We start from the raw sequence: 16,723 nt of genomic DNA on the forward strand, positions 1-16,723 counted from the left end.
TTTCCTGTAGGGATAAAAAAGAAGGGGACATATGGTTGTGCTTCAAGTGAAAAAAAAATTATTTGATCATCCCTTAACACATTTTAGTGAGAAACATTTACATCTGTGTTTACCAACAAAGATATTCTTTCCTCATAGGCCGCTAAGTGTGAGCTAGATTTCATGAAATGACGTGGAGATGGGGATTTGTGTGTAAAATGAAAGATGTGGAAGATGTTCCAGGTGCCACAGCCCTGCTTTGAAATTTGCATTTTACGTCCTGCTTGACAGTTTGGCTTTTTATAGTTCTGTGTTTTAACAGCTCCCTTCAGGAGCCTATTAAAAAGAGCCTCCATCTCCAGTTTGCTGGGGGAGTGGGAGATTTGGCAGTGAACAGGCAGCTCTAGAGGCACTCTGTGCCTGCCTCTGGGTGCGTTATTCTCTTTAACGCCCTGTGGTTCAATTCAGTATTGAGTGCTGGGCCGGGTGAGAGCCGTGAGCAGGCAGAGCTGCTGTGTGACACGGAGGTTTTGTCCTGTACTGTCACCACAAGCCTAGCCAGAAAGACACTCGGAGAGAGAGTTCTGGGTTCATCAGAGCAGCAGGGCCGAAGCACCTGCCCCTTGTTTATTTTCCTATTACCTACTTCTAACAAGGTGACCATGGATTGGAGAGTGGTTATTCCCACCTCTCACCACATTGGTCAAGGGGACTGTCACACAGTCGTGTTTGTCCCAGCATGGAATGTAAAACAATGGCTATGTTTATAGAACATAGCTGGTGTTTACATGAAAAGAGCCTGAGAAGGTACAAACTTCTACTTTATATGAAATGCTCAGCTGGCTAGGAAAACTCATGGCAACACTGCTGTGTCCCTGCAGGGCATCAACCTGTCCGGGGGGCAGCGGCAGCGCGTGAGCCTGGCCCGGGCCGTGTACAGCGCCGCGGACGTCGTCCTGCTCGACGACCCCCTGTCCGCCGTGGACTCGCACGTGGCCGCCCACATCTTCAGCAGGGTCATCGGCCCCGAAGGGCTCCTCAAGGGAAAGGTAAGCTGGGCTTTAGAGCCTCCTAAAAACCCACACAAGCCCGGGACATGGGGCTGTTTCAGCGCCCAGCCCGTTTCTATGTGTGGCAGTGTGGGTGCCTGTCCTCACAGCCCAGGCTGCCGGGAAACGCTGCCCGTGCATGCCCAGGAACGCTGTGGGCTGGGCACAACATGCAGAGGCAGAAACCTGCCCTGCCTTTTGAAAACCCTCCTCTGTGAGATCTCCAAAAATGCTGGAGCGTGCACAGGCTGGTGGTGGTGTTGTTTCTCAGAGGCAGCACAGCCAGGAAGCTGCACCAAATCCAGATGTTACACAGGACTTTGGCAACAACAACAACAACCCCAACTGCAGTGGCTTTACTGCACCTTCCACTCCTCCTGCCATCTGCTCAGATCATCTCAGAGCTCCAAAGGGAAGGGCTGCAAAGAAGATCAGCATAAGGGAAGGAGGGAATGATAACTCAGTGTGTTTACTCTCCTGTTTTTGTCAGCAGTAGGAGCAAAGTGAGTTCAGGTACATAATTCCAAGCTGATTTACCTAATGTGGGCAGTGCTATTTCACCTTGATACAAGAATTAATTCCTTGTCCCAAAAATGTGATAGTATTTGGCTTGCTGAGTGCAAATGAGGGATATGTGGTTTTTTCCTTTTTCCCTATCCAGACTCGAATCCTGGTGACCCACGGCATTAGTTTCCTACCTCAGGTAGATCATATAATTGTCCTGGTAGATGGCAAAATCTCTGAAATGGGATCTTACCAAGAGCTTCTGAAACAAAACAAGGCCTTTGCAGAGTTCCTGCGGAATTATGCACTGGATGAAGACATTGAAGAGGATGAACCAACAAGTACAGTATTGTTTTTGTTTCAAATATGTCTTTTTCTGTCAAAAGGATTACAGATATTTTCTCTGTAAAGTGTCCCCTGGTTCTTCATGGCAACCTGGCATTTGCTTTTCTGTACTACCATGAAAATTACTGTCTGTGGCCAGGTCTGTATTACTGACAAATCTTTTCACAAATTTCTTCCAAAATTTCATGTGGTTTGTCCTGGAAGAAAGCAATTCTTGTCCTCAAAATTATTTTAAACTTGGGAATTTATTTTACAATTAGAAAAGTCAAGCTCAGCAGGAAGACACAGCAGCCAAGAACAAACAGGGCTTGCTATCAAAGGGGCAACCCATAGTCTGCTGTGTTTTCTCTTTATATGTAGTTGGGGTATTTTTCATGTAGCAAAGTTCAAATGACATTTTAATCTTGGGTTCCTTTTCAGCTTGTTTTGATTCTGACAAAATGATGCAAGATAAAATCACTCTGGTGGAAGTTTCCCCTGTGTTCCCACACTCTGTTAATACAGCACTGCTGCTCTCCAGCCACGCAGAGGAACAGGCACAGCACCTGTCAGACACAGCAGAGGCTTGCAGGACTCCTGATGGGACTCCCCCAGCCCAGGATCATGCCTAGAACGTGCCCTATAAGTGAATTTAGCTAGAACCACCTCTAGCACTACTGCCTAGCATTCTGATGGGTTAAAGGGATGTGATATAAATGCATTTGGCAGCCAGCCTGCCTCACAAGATCTTTGCAATTTTGTTAGGAGAAGTGATGCACAGAAGAGATGTAAGTAAAGCTAGGAGGGAGCTCATGCACTGTGACTTTTCTGCAGGGTTCTGTTTCTCATGGCTCTTCCTTGGTATAGCCACCTTTCTCTGGGCTCTCTGTGCTTTCCTGTGGCAGAAAATTGAGGTGTGCTCTTGTCTTGCAGTGCTGGAGGAGGAGGAAGTGCTGCTGGCTGAAGACACGCTGAGCATCCACACAGACCTGGCCGACAACGAGCCGGTGACAAACGAGGTCCGCAAACAGTTCCTGAGGTAAACACAGGGTCCTTGCATGTCTGGTCTGTGTCTGGGTGTCTTGGTTTGGAAAGACAGGTGTCTGTCAGGGAAAACTGGAGTTTCCCTTAGAATGGAGAATATAAAACCCCCTCCCTCCAAATTATTTCAATTTTGCAATTAGGAGCCTTCAGGCAAAAATATGGGAATAGGAATAACAGTTGTTTACTAGGAATATTAAAAAATACAAATGCAGTAGTACAAAAAACAAACAAACAAAAGTCCTAGAAAACCCTGACAGAGTCAGAGGTACAACCTGACGCCCTGTTGTCAGGGTTGGAAGCAGTCCCAATAAATCCTCCTGGAGTGACAGATGTTGTGAACAGATGTGAAGTAAAGATGATCCTGTAGGGGAAAAAAAAAAAAAAAGGGGTCCAGTGCTGGAGAGATGGGGTCCAGTCTTCCTCCAAGAATTCAGTGGAAAACTGGCTAAATTGGTGTTTGGGATTGCTGGTTTTATCCCAGTGGAAAGGCTTTGGCTCCTCCCGCTTGGTGGAGCATCTCCCAATGGATGAGGTGATGTTATCAGTCCTGTGAGAGGCCTTCAATGGCCCATTCACAGGGGATGTCCCTCGGAGGAGGATGGGTGGAGGAAGAGATAAGGAGGCCCTGCCTTATCTGGTGTTATCAGGTGTCCCATTAACAGAATGCATCCACCCTCTTCCCCCCCTAGAGTTACAAGAGATAAAGAACAATATCTCCCAACTGGTTTCAACAGATGAAAATAGAATACACATTTTTGGTTACATTTTTCAACCCAAGACACTGGGGTAAAAAACATCTTTCAGGTGTCAATCACATGCTGCTTCTCCATCTGGGCTTCAGTGTCCTCAATTTCCTCTCATAAAAAAATTTGTTTAATATCCTTTTAATATGTGAACACACAAAGATCGAATGTCTATTCCTTCAGTCTTCTTTTCAGTCTGGACTGAACCAATTTCTAAAAGCAGCTCTCTGTTTCTCAGGTAATATCACTGTGTGTATTTACCCACACAACAGTGAACTGCTGCCAGATGTGTGATAAATAAACCCCTTGCATTGCACCTTTCCATTGGGAGCCTTGGAGATCTTTGAAGGTTTTTATAATCACACCCATAGGTGCTGTCCGGCTACTGCTGATACAAAAACAGAGAGGCTCAGGGTTTAGTTTGAAATGTCTGCTTTGCCATGAAGCCTCTAAAGGCCTTTCCCAACGAGCTCAGGCTCAGCCTTTCTTAGATCCTGTATTTCTGGCATCCCTGAACATGCAGAGAGGTGGTAGAAGCCCCCACAGCTGTGAGTGAGGCTGGCATGGGAACTTAGTGGAAGAGCTGGGAATAAATCCAATTCACTGCATCCCAGCCTGGCCTTAGCACTGCCACAATATGCCCTTTTTCTCCTAATGACTCTTTTGTTTTAACTAGGCAACTTAGTGTAGTGTCTTCTGAGGGAGGAGAATGTCCCAAGAGAATGTCAGCGAAACGAAGAGTCTCTGAGAAGAAGCTGGCAGAGCCTCCTCCTCCAAGAAAAAATGCCAACGAGAAACTTATTCAGGCTGAAACCACTGAAACAGGCACGGTATGGTTTTATTCCCCCCCTCCCCTTTTTTACCTTTTTTTTTTGTGTTTGAAAAAGAAAATCCCCTTTATTCTAACATTTGATCCAGTTCTGTTAAGTGTGTTGTATAAATCACAACTGCAGGCTTTAGGCATTAATCTGGTGGCCACTGATCATTCAGATTAGGGATTTTGTCAGGGATTTTGGCACCTAGTTTGCCCTATATTCTTAGGAGAACAAAAAAAAGGAAAAAAAAGATCTCTTCCAGCTCCCTCCACAGTCACCCGGTACTGCAGAGCCCTGCACTCCATCAGCCCTGCCTTTGCCTCACAGAGCTTTCAGCACTGTTGGTTTTTAAACTGTTTGGCTGCTGCTGAGTCCAGCTGCAGCACTGGGTGCTGCCAGGAGGAGATCAAACTGAGATAGGAGAGAAGGTGATGTTTTTAGGTAGAGTTTTTTTTTTTTTTCCCAAGTCAGACCTGCCTGGTGATTCCTGCTCTAGCTAAAGAGGGAATACAGGACTTAATTTGGTTTGGTCTTCACAGTGGCACCCCTGCTACAGTCAACACCAAAACATGCAGGGCAGTTCTCTGGAAAGCACCTGAGTTGAACTTTTTCTTAACTTTAGGCTTGTGTGTGTATTGTGATGCAGAATTACGCATGCAGCCCTGGAAGATCAGAGTACCCTCTGTTTATCATGAATTTTAAAGGTGCATCTGTCCAGTGGGTTACAGGATCCAGCTGCCTCTGGGTGCCAGTGTTGCTGTTCTGCCTGAATAGCAGCCAACCCAGCTGCAGAGCACTTTGTGCTTGTAGGTACAAAAGGGCTGTATTCCTCCTGAGCAGGGCCAGGGAGAGAAAAAAGAACAAGAAAAAAGAGAAGATGGGAACACAAAAGTAAAAGAGAGGAACAGAAAGGAGCAGCAGATGGAAGAGGAGCAGGGAGGTTTGATCAAAAAAAGCCCCTTCCCTCCACTTCAGAAGGTTCAGTGTGTCCTGTTAAGTCTGATATATGTGGTCCATGGCACAGACCAGCTTTTTCTGGGGATTATTTTAGCATTCAAAGTCCCTAATCAACAACACTTGTTCTTTTAATTATTCCTTCTTAGGCTTTTTTCTAAGGATTGAGTTTTGTCCTGAATCTCTGTCTCTTTTTGCTTCTCTGCTTTTTTGCACTACCTTAGAGACATCACTTTTACTTATTGCCATAAGTATCACCTGTTTATGTTCTTGTGGGGGTGCATTAGCAGTTGGTACCTCATTTAAGTTGCTGTGAAGACACAGAGTGGAGGCATGTTCAACACTTTTCCTTGAATAGGCCATTTAAAGTAGTCTGGAGTATGATACTCCTGCCAAGTTGCTGCTTGTGCCTGAAAATCTTGGTTCCTGTTCTTATTACCCATCTTTTGCTGCTATTTGATCTGGCTTCTTTATTTCCCTTTTTTTTTTGTCTTCCCCCTCTGGCATAGTTTTAAAAACTGAAACCCCACAAAAGTAATGAAATACAGATCCTCAACATGGAGGAGAAGAATATTTCAGAGAGGTTTCTGACATGTTTTGAAAGCCAGCACCTTGCCAGGGAGCTCAGGCAGATGAACCTTTCTCTGTGGTGTTCAGGAGTTTGGGCACTTTTGAGTTAGGCTGGTGTCAGAGTGTGTTAAAGTTTTGTCAGCAGCTCCTCTCACAAAGAAGTTTTCGATCTCGTAATTCTCTCTAAACTCCTTCTTGTGTGGGTTGTGCAAACCAGCGTTGGTGTGTGATTTTGCAGGTGAAGCTGGCAGTGTTCTGGCAGTACATGAAGGCTGTCAGCCCTGTCATTTCTTTGGTGATCTGTTTCCTGTACTGCTGTCAAAACGCTGCTGCCATCGGGGCCAACGTGTGGCTCAGTGACTGGACCAACGAGCCGGTGGTGAACGGGACTCAGCACAACATGGCCATGAGGATCGGGGTCTACGCTGCCCTGGGCCTCCTGCAGGGTGAGGGCAAGAAAAATCATCATGCCCCAATGCTTGGGAATGAGGTATCAGGTCAGAAAGCTGTGGCACCAGGTCCAAGAGGATGGCAGGTTTAGATTTTGTATTATTTACTGTGCTGGAGGTGAGGCCCTGGCACAGGGTGCCCAGAGAAGCTGGGGCTGCCCCATTTCTGGAAGTGTCCAAGGCCAGGTTGGATGGAGCTCTGAGCAACCTGGGACGGTGGTGATGGGGTTTGAAGTGGGTGATCTTAAAGGCCCCTTCCAACCCAACCCATTCTGTGTTTTTATGATTCTATGAAAATTGCCCGACTCCTATCCTAAGCAAGGGAACTCATGTAACCTGGAGCTACAGCCTGAGCTCAGCCCGACACTTCTAATTTTGTTGTGAAGCTCTGGAGGTGGTTGGGAGGTGGTGTTGAACAGGTGATATGGAAACTTGAGAGAGGAAAATTGGAAAGAAAACATGAAAACTTCAATGCAGAAGGGGATGAAGGGTTGAAGTTGCAGCATTAGGACTTCATGGAGGCTTGTGGAAAACAGCAGGAAGATGTTTGTGTGCCTGTTTTCCATAGCCAGGGTGGTGAATGCTGTGGATATTCCTGTGCCTTAGGCAGCAGTGGATGCAGTGCTGATGCACATAGGAAGGGAGGGTGGGCAGGGGATAAAGTGAAGCAAAACAAGCTTGGAGCACAAGGAACTGCCAAGGGTGAGGGAGCTGTGAACCGTGGACATCACAGGGTGACACCTGCTCCTCACCTGGCAGGGCTCATCGTGCTGATCTCCTCCTTCACCCTGGCCATGGGGGGCATCAGCGCTGCCCGTTCCCTGCACGCCGCACTGCTGGAGAACAAACTCCGCACCCCACAGTCCTTCTACGACACCACCCCGACAGGGAGGATCATCAACCGCTTCTCCAAGGACATCTACGTCATCGACGAGGTCATCCCACCCACCATCCTCATGTTCCTGGGGACGTTCTTCACCTCCCTGTCCACCATGATCGTCATCATCGCCAGCACGCCGCTCTTCGCCGTGGTCATAGTCCCACTGGCAATCCTCTACTTCTTTGTGCAGGTAACTGGAAATGTGTAACAGCTACTGCAGTTACTCCATTCCTTTTCATTTTAGTAAAAACAACATTGATCTGGGGGAAAATGGAAATACCTGAAGTAGCTGTGTGTTTGTATAAACAAAACGTTATGTACTTTTTCCAGAAAAAGAAATTTCTTGCAAGGTGTGGCCGTGAAATAGATAGACATAAACTTTTTTAGCTTTTAAGCAATAAAAAATAAGCCTACTGCTAGAGGCAGCACTGCAGTGCATGTCAATATATTAAAGTGTGGATATATCTGACATACTGATAAGTTTTCAAGGTAGTGAAGAATTAAAATGTCAAAAATAGAAAGCATCAATTTTGTTGATTTCTGAGCAATAATCAAGCTTATTTTACAGACTGTAAATAGAGACCTGAAAATGGAGATGCAAATGCACAATTTGTTTTCTTGGAAAATGAGACTTCTACAAATAGATTCATTCCACTAGATTATATTAATTAAATTTAAAGGGAGTTAGATAAATTCAGCTTTCAGTCTACAGAAATTGCAGTTACCAATACTCTTTTGTGGGATGAAGTAAAGGTAACTTTCTTGATATTCTTCTTGGTAACAGACAGTATTTCAGAGGGTTGAAGAGCATTAGTAGCACTCTCCTTTAAATCCTTAACCTAAGAAATTTTTCACTGTTAATTTAAAAAGTGCAATTATTTCATGATCCTTTCCATTTCCCGTGAAAAATGGCAGCGATTCTACGTCGCAACCTCGCGCCAGCTGAAGCGCCTGGAGTCTGTGAGCAGATCCCCCATCTACTCCCACTTCTCCGAGACCCTGTCAGGGGCCAGTGTCATCAGAGCCTACAGGAAGGTGAACGCCTTCGTGGCCACCAGTGACCTGAGGGTCGATGAAAATCAGAAGAGTTATTATCCTGGCATAGTGTCAAATAGGTAAAACACCATTTCTTCTTCCACTTCGATAACCCTGCTTGCAGAACTGGTCCCAGGCAACTTCTTGCCCCTCTGCATTCTCCGCAGGTGGCTGGGCATCCGAGTGGAGTTTGTGGGGAACTGCGTTGTCCTTTTTGCTGCCCTTTTTGCTGTGATTGGTAGGAGCAGCCTGAATGCTGGCCTGGTGGGACTGTCAGTGTCCTACGCATTGCAGGTACGTGTTACAGCTTTATTGGGGGGGTGTTACATTTTTGTAGATGATGTGGATGTATTAGCAATAATCTTAAGTGCTTGCTGAAGCTGGAGTTAATAAGGAAATAATTAAAATGAGGAGTGGGATGTTTGGAAAACAGAGATTCACACTGAGTGCTGAAATCATCAGCGAGCTCACATGAAGGAGGATGTCAGGGCACTTCAGGGCCATCAAGGCTGTGCTGCACCCCAGCACCCTCAGAGGTGGCACAGGGGAGACCCAGGAAGTGTCAGAACATCAAGAACAAACCATTTGAGCAGCATGCTCTTAATATGTAGTGCACCAGTCCTGCTGTGCAGCACACTGGTGTGGCCAGGTAATTACAGGCAGATCAGTAGGATTTATAATCAGACAAGGCAAGCTGTACTGACCCAGGCTGTGGAGAATTTAGCAGATTTAATGGTCTCACTCTTGCCAGAAGCATTTAGATACCATCAGTGTGCAAAGTTGCTGTTAGCAGTTTTCCAGTGAAACACATCATTTGGGGAATGACTCCCATCCAACTTTTTTTGAGAGGGCCAAATGTTTAATCAGCAAGAAGCATCATCATATGCTTCTTCATGTGAACACTTGATAATCTATATATTTCTTGTCCCAGTAACTGCATTAACTTTAATGCAAATTAAAGTAATTTTCTCCTTTGTAACATTAATGTGAAACCATGTCTTAATAGCAGTGTCTGCTGTTGTCAGGGTTTTTTGAGGTTAGCTTTTTCTGAGGTTTTTGCGGGGCATTTTTGGTGTTTTGTTCTTGTTGGGTTTTTGTTTGTTTTGGGGGAGGTGGTTGTTTTTGTGGGGGTTGTTTTGGTTTTGTTTGGGGGGGTTGTTTGGTTTGCAGTTTTGTTTTCAGTTGTGTGGTTTTTATTATATGTGTTGTTCCTCTGTGGGTGATATTTTGTCCCTTGTCTCCCCCAAGGTGACCATGTCTCTGAACTGGATGGTCCGAATGACTTCTGAACTTGAAACCAATATTGTGGCTGTGGAAAGGATAAAAGAGTACTCAGAAACTGAAACAGAGGTCAGCTACCACAAGTCCAGCATGCTCAGCAACAAGCTGAAAATTTTAATGCACACATTTACATGGTCTGTCTTGAGGCTCTTGAGAGATGGTTCCTGCTCTGAGAGTTATCATTTAACCTGAACAAATGTCATGCTCTGAACTGTAATTTATGCTATCACAGCTCCAAATTGTTATTGCTGTCATGCAGCATCTCATTTTCTGCTGCTGTAAGTGGCTATAGCACAGGAGATGAGTTTCACATCAGAATATTGGTCCCTTTGTGTTTGAAGTGTTTGATGCACAGTCTCAGCTGTGTGCCTGGTGCCATGGCCCTGCCCACGAGTAGAGCTGCAGTACAATTACCAGGCCTTACACGTGTTTTCAATAGTACTTCTATTTAATCAGCTTAATCAGTCCTCACCTCCCATGAGAGAACATCTCCAGGAACATGTACTGCTAATCCAGGAAGTCATCCAATCGCCTGCCTCTGCTGCCAAAGACTTTTGAAGGTGGCAGGAGCTGTGCCAGGGGAGCTGCTCTCTGGACACACTGGTTTGTCAGTCCTGTGTACACACCAGGAATTAGCAAATGGAGGAGAGCTGCAGTAAACGGTTCTGGAGATCAAACATTTTACCTGGAAGGAAAAAGTTAGACAAGATGTGTGATATGTGTTATAAACCAGAACTCGAGCTGGTAGAGAACTGGCAGTGTTCTGTTAAAGTTGATGGGGAAAATATTCATATCCATTGAAGATTCATCCCTCTGTGCTCAGAGATTTTTGCTGTTAACATCACAACAACGATAAATGGGTGAATACCTAAGACCCCATGTTTTTTCCCCATTATTATAAATTTATTTGATCACGGAGATTTCATTTATCCGATAAAATGCTTCTATCTGAGCTTGAATTATTTTTTCTCAAACCTGTGTGAGGCATTTCTGATTTCTGTTTTCCTCAGGCTCCCTGGATCATTGAGGGCAAGAGTCCCCCAGAAAACTGGCCATCCAAGGGAGAGCTGGAGTTTGTGAATTATTCAGTGAGGTACAGGAAGGGCCTGGATCTGGTGCTGAAGGGTCTAAACCTCCGAGTGCACGGTGGGGAAAAGGTGAGTTACCAGCTATAAATGTTTGCTTTGGGCCTCCAGTGACAGCTGTGGAGTAGAGGAGAGCTCTGGTGGAACAGGATGTCACTGCAGGAGCCAGCAGTGACACCTGTCCATGTGCCAGCATCCTCCTGGCTGCAAAGCAGTGAATTGCTTGGGACTTTCTGGACTTCCCATTTCATTTGGCAACAGGCTCTGTACCCCACGTAGGAGGCACCAACACAAGTAACAAAAATTCAGTGACAAGAGTGCTTTTCTGAAGCAATGCAGATGGGAGAAGGAATTCCAGCTTTTTCTGCTCTTTGACTTCCCCTGTGAAATTTTTGGCATGAAAAGAAATTACATTCTTTGTTTCCTTAATCAGCAAATTGTCTTCATTCTGGGAGATTCATTTCTTCATGCTTTGTTGGAAAGTTCTGAGGTTTACCTGCTGAAGACAGAATAAATAGCATGGGAAAGTCCTTTCCTGAACAGTCTGTTGCTAAAAAATAGAATTGCCCTTACTCTAAGCAGACAGGATGACAGCATCCTTCTGCCATGGAGATACACGTGCTTACCATGAAGTAGGAATCACCCTTAGAGAGCCTCTATTTCTTGTCCTGGAGTGACTGGACCTACCATGGGTGTTCCAATCACCCAGAGTTCTGTAGGATGGCTCTAGGCCTGTGTTATTCATTATATTTATGTGATATTTATGGGGAATATCATTCCAATGACAGGAATGGCAATAAGTACATTACAGTGTACCCAGGGTTTCCAGGAAGGGTGGGACATTCTTTCTCAGATTCAGATCTTCAGTCAAACCCCTTAGAGGACTCTCAGAAGGTTGTTTGAGAGTTTTTTTGTTGGGTGTTATTGTCTTCTTAACGATGTGCTTTGTTGTTAAACCTGCAATTTGTTGTAGATTGGAATTGTTGGCAGAACCGGAGCAGGGAAGTCCTCCATGACACTCTGCCTCTTCAGGATCCTGGAAGCTGTAAAAGGGGAAATTAAAATTGATGGTGTGAACATTTCAGAAATTGGTCTCCATGACCTTCGATCGAGGCTAACAATTATTCCTCAGGTACTGTTTCTGTGTGTCACAATGAAGGAATGTTTTCTAGCAACTTAACAAACCATAAATAATGGTTTATCCAAAGAGGAAAATATTTTGTTACACTCAGAAAATTGTTTCAGATAAACAAATTATTTATATTTTAACTGGTCCTATCCTGCCACCTTATGAGCTGGGTGATAAAACAGGATTTAGGATTAACCAACTTTAGAACTGAAAGTTGATTTTGCATTGTATAATGTAATGTATTTTCAGAGAGGATGGGAGTGGGAGGTGGCCTGCCTGCAGTGCAATGGAAACCTCGAAGCAGCAGCCCATAATATCTATACTTAAAACAGCTAAAGCACTTGTCTAATGGAAATTGGTTTTATATCCAGGATCCTGTTCTCTTTTCTGGAACACTGAGGATGAACCTGGATCCATTTAATAAGTATTCAGATGAAGAAATATGGAAAGCACTTGAACTGTCCCATTTGAAAAGGTTTGTCAGCAGTCAGCCATCCATGCTGGACTACGAGTGCTCCGAGGGCGGAGAGAACCTCAGGTAGGAATGCTTGGACTGGAACACACTGGGCTGCCTCAGCTGTGACACTGGGTGACACATGAGCTCAGGCTGACACTGGTCTGTCATATCCAAAATGATTTGGCCATCTGTTTCTGTTCCAAGAAAGCCACCAATGTCCAAACATTTGCCTCCTCTTCTGCCTCTGCCACAAATGATCTGATTCTTCTCCCAGACCCAAATCCCATCTTGTCAGAAAGAAGTTGTAGGATGACAGGATATTAGGGACAGGCAGTCCCTTAAACACATTTTGGTAGGAGGGGAAATGCCATGATAACATTACTGCTGTGCTGAGTAAGAGTTCTCTGCCTGACACTTTAGCAATGTTTATTTTCCATTACTGTTTGGAAGGCCCATAAAGACATGACTGGGGATGATAAAATGCTGTGTTTTGATATGCTTCATTGGCTTCTGAGGCTGTGGTGTCACCAGATGGTCTGTGATGAATGTTCAGCTCCTTCCTCATCCTGCAGACACTCAGAGACTGAGTCTGGGCTATGTTTGTGGCAGATATATGGATGTGCTCAGATAGATGTATATATTTTATTTTTTATGGTAGAAAGGAATTGCAGCCTCATAACGTTTTCTTTTCCTTTTTATTTTTTTGTCCTAAGTTTGCATCTGCTCAGTGTTGTCAGAACTGTGAGAGTTTCTGAAAGCCTGGGCAGAAATGTTTTCATTAAGTAAATCTCAGTAAGCGATCCTATCGCTGTCAGTGTTGGCATGTGAGAGCTGCAGGGCTGACAAACCAGGCAGCCTGCAAAATATTTCAGGGTTTTTGGGTAACCCAGTGGGTGAGCAGCTGAGCAGGGGTAGCTGGAGCAGTGAAGGCTCTCTGTGCTTGCAGCGTTGGGCAGAGGCAGCTCGTGTGCCTGGCCAGAGCCCTCCTGCGCAAAAGCAGGATCCTGATCCTGGACGAGGCCACGGCTGCCATCGACCTGGAGACAGATGACCTCATCCAGATGACCATCCGGACACAGTTTGTGGACTGCACGGTGCTGACCATTGCCCACAGGCTGAACACAATCATGGATTACACCAGGTGAAGTCTCTGAGGAGAGCAGGGCGGGTTCGTGGGTTTGCTGGGGGTGTGGAGCAGCACTTGCAGGGCTCTGGTTTGTCTCTGGTTCTCCTGTCCAGCAGTGTGTAAGCAGTCGTGTGCTACCTAATCCCAGAATTTCCAGCCCTGACTGGAAATTTGCCTCTGCTGGCGTAGGAAACAGGTTCTATCTTCAGAAACCAGAGCTGTGCAGTGGCCCAGGGCCACTCCTGGCCCTGTCTGGAAGCTGATGGAGCCTTGTTAAACCAACAGCTGCTGTGACTTCTTCACTAACAGCATGTCATTTTAATTACTTGAAAATACATTAATATTCTTCATGAGCTTTTATCTCCTTGGCTTTCTGGAACTATAGCTTCAATTCCAGATGCCTTTTTCCTCTCTTCTTGCCCCTGGGAGACAGTGACTGCCCTGTAACTTTTGTAGTCAAGCAGCAACTCAGGGAGAATGTTTATCATCTGTTGTGTTTTAACATGTGTAAATAATTGGGGAAAACAAAAGCAAGGCAAAGATTAGAGAAGTTTGCTTCATGACACAACCACATTCCTTTTGAGGAATTTTCTGACACATCTTTCCCCCCACACCATCTTTTGTTTTGTGCAGGGTTCTTGTTCTAGACAACGGGACCATAGCTGAATTTGACACACCTGCAAACCTTATAGCAGCAAAGGGTATTTTCCACAGTATGGCCAAAGATGCTGGACTTGCATGAAGAGAAGATCCCTTGGGTTTTGATTTGGTGTTTTTTTAATATTACTTACTTGCCTCAAAAGTGACTTGTGAATGTACTGTAATTTACAAAACAATTTTTGTAGTAGACTCAACTTGTGATATGTGAAGGAAGTATTTTGCAATTATAAGGACCAGGAAATGAATTTTATATTTTAAAATATTTTCTATATACATGAAGTATTTTATTACATGCTTTTTTTTCCCAAAGAATGACAAATATCCTGCCAAGAAAATGTATGTACCACAGCGCAATTATGTACTGCATTCAGGTTTGTAATTAGTAAATTATATTAATGGTACAAAATCCACCTGATTTGTGTGTTTGCTGCATAAAAATTCATGGGTGTTGGAGTGAAAAGCTACAGCAACTGAGCTGTGACTCAGGTGAGTAACAGTGAAATGCTGTGCAATCTCTGAGTGGTTCCAACCTCTTCCCTTCAATATTTCCCCCAGGACAGGGGAGTCCTGGGACCTTTGGGATCCCTGTCCAGGGCAACTTCAGCCCTATAAAATTCCTCTTCAGCCTAAGAAGCAACATGTGTTTAAAGCTAAACCTACAAATGGCTTCATATAAAACATTAACTACATAGTTTTTTTCCAATTCAGTAGACCCCACAGGGACACGACTGGACCAGAAGTATCAGAATTTTGCTGTATGTCTTTGGGTAGGAAGTCACTAAGAATAAGTCTCCACTTAAGCTGCATGTGCATGCTGAGACAGGTGTGCATTTAGTTTATCTTGTTCAACACTTAGCCATCTGAAATAAGGGATGGTTTGTTTTGCAGAAATAATTATCTATTTTATTATTGATAACCAGGTCTCCTCAGATAAAAGGAGGCCTGTGGTCAAACAGCATTTGCTGCTAGAATCTGCTAAAACCTCTTTTGCTTTAGTTTGTGTTTTACACTAAGCACTCCAGAAAACCACCCAGCAAGACATTCCTATGTTTTACCAGAAGGAAAGCGCAGAAAAAATTTGAGAAGACAAAAATAATAATTTATTAATTCTTACAAATTATACTTCTTAAATAGAAACCCAAATTTGCAGCCAAGCACTTATTAGACATTAACATTTCATGCAGCAGAGGACAAAGTAATGAATTATTTATCAGACACAGAATGTATTGGTTATACACTGATGGGATTGTGCAGTTTTAATAGTACCTTCCTGGTATAAACTGCACAAGGTATAAAAATATTCCTGGGAATGCATGGATAGGGATCAGCATCTGTGCCAGGCTGCTGCCCCAACAGCTGAGCTTTTCTCTAGGGGGTCTTAGTGGTTAACCCTGAATCCTGCTGGATTCAGCCAATGCCTGAACCATCCTGTGCTGGGGAGAAGGCAGCAACCAGGCTGACAGGAGGAATGACAATTTTATTATTCCATTACAGAGAACTTCATAAAAAACAGATATAAAAACAGATACCGCCAGTGACCAGGACTATGTTTGACCTCTGGCACTTTGTAGAAGAGGCTTTTTCAGTGTGACAAAACCTTCTGTATTCACCTGGGGAAACTGAGCTTCAGTGTGGTGACTGGGCACAAAGAGAATTTGGGTGTTAGCAGGGATCAGTGCTGGCAGCTCCTGCCGGCAGCGTGGGAGCTCCCTCTGGTGTGCTCAGTCCCTGTGCTCCCTGCGCTTCCAGAGAGCAGCGAGCCCAGGGCGCTTTGGGGACAGCTCCTCTTGGAATTTCCCTTCCAAGATCCCCTAATTAGAGGTATTCTCTTCTGAAAGTCCTGTACCAGGGTTTGAGAGGATGGACAGAACTTGCAGCTTTGGTGTTCTGAGGTGTTTATTCAGTTTAGCTCAAGGCCTGCGCGCCGACTGCCGCAAGCTGAACTCGCTGAAGAAACACCTCTGGCAAACCCCCCAGACAGAAAATTCAAGGTCTTTTAAAGGTCTCTAGTCCAATGAGCTCTTAAAACGTACTGTATTTACAATTTTGTGCCAGTAATCACTGCCTGTTCTAGACACACGATTTCTGCCTCAAACCCATTGCACCAATGTCTCTGTGCCACCGTCACAGCAGAGGATGGAGGCGAAGAAGAAGAAGATGAGACACTGCCCAAAATTCTCCACCTTGCTCTCATCAACTTCCATTCTAAAAACCTGAAACTACACATTTTCCCCCTGTGACAAACTAAACTCCTATTTATTTCAAATCTTTGTTGTTGGTGGTTCATCTCTGAGTGTTGGAGGTTTTTCCCATGGAGGTCAAAGGCAGCGCCTTCCTGGGGTCCCAGCAGGGTCTCGGACCCCTGGGGCAGCCCCAGGGGTTCTCCACGTGCCCTGGACTCCAGCAGTTCCCACTGGACTGGTGGTGACACCGCTGTCCCTGCTGTCCCTCACCAGCTGCAGCCCCCACGACAGCCTGGAGGCTCTATTGGTCCCCAGCTCCAGGCACAGGGACTTGATAAAATCTTTTGCACGTGGCCAGAATGGAAATAAGCCACGTGAAGGTTTTATCAAATCTCTGAGAGTGTCCAGCACTTCTCAAAATGGCTTAATAATAGCGAGACAACTTCTCTGGACATG

The 16,723-nt window shown here is 44.9% G+C and overlaps 1 protein-coding gene across 1 annotated transcript in view; it reads left to right on the top strand.

Moving 5' to 3' along the window:
- Positions 1–14,494, top strand: part of ABCC3 (ATP binding cassette subfamily C member 3) — a 48,115-nt gene extending 33,621 nt beyond the window's left edge. Inside the window, 14 exon segments of the mRNA XM_063408829.1 lie at positions 861–1,028; positions 1,690–1,873; positions 2,790–2,895; positions 4,320–4,473; positions 6,221–6,428; positions 7,191–7,501; positions 8,227–8,426; positions 8,514–8,640; positions 9,595–9,696; positions 10,638–10,784; positions 11,686–11,844; positions 12,213–12,379; positions 13,245–13,439; positions 14,058–14,494. Of these exon segments, the coding sequence (XP_063264899.1) occupies positions 861–1,028; positions 1,690–1,873; positions 2,790–2,895; positions 4,320–4,473; positions 6,221–6,428; positions 7,191–7,501; positions 8,227–8,426; positions 8,514–8,640; positions 9,595–9,696; positions 10,638–10,784; positions 11,686–11,844; positions 12,213–12,379; positions 13,245–13,439; positions 14,058–14,166 (2,337 nt within the window). The 3' untranslated portion in view covers positions 14,167–14,494.
- Positions 14,495–16,723: the final 2,229 nt, after the last annotated feature.

Source organism: Prinia subflava, chromosome 12 (genome assembly GCF_021018805.1).
Source record: "Prinia subflava isolate CZ2003 ecotype Zambia chromosome 12, Cam_Psub_1.2, whole genome shotgun sequence".
In the NCBI taxonomy this organism is placed as follows: Eukaryota; Metazoa; Chordata; class Aves; order Passeriformes; family Cisticolidae; genus Prinia; species Prinia subflava.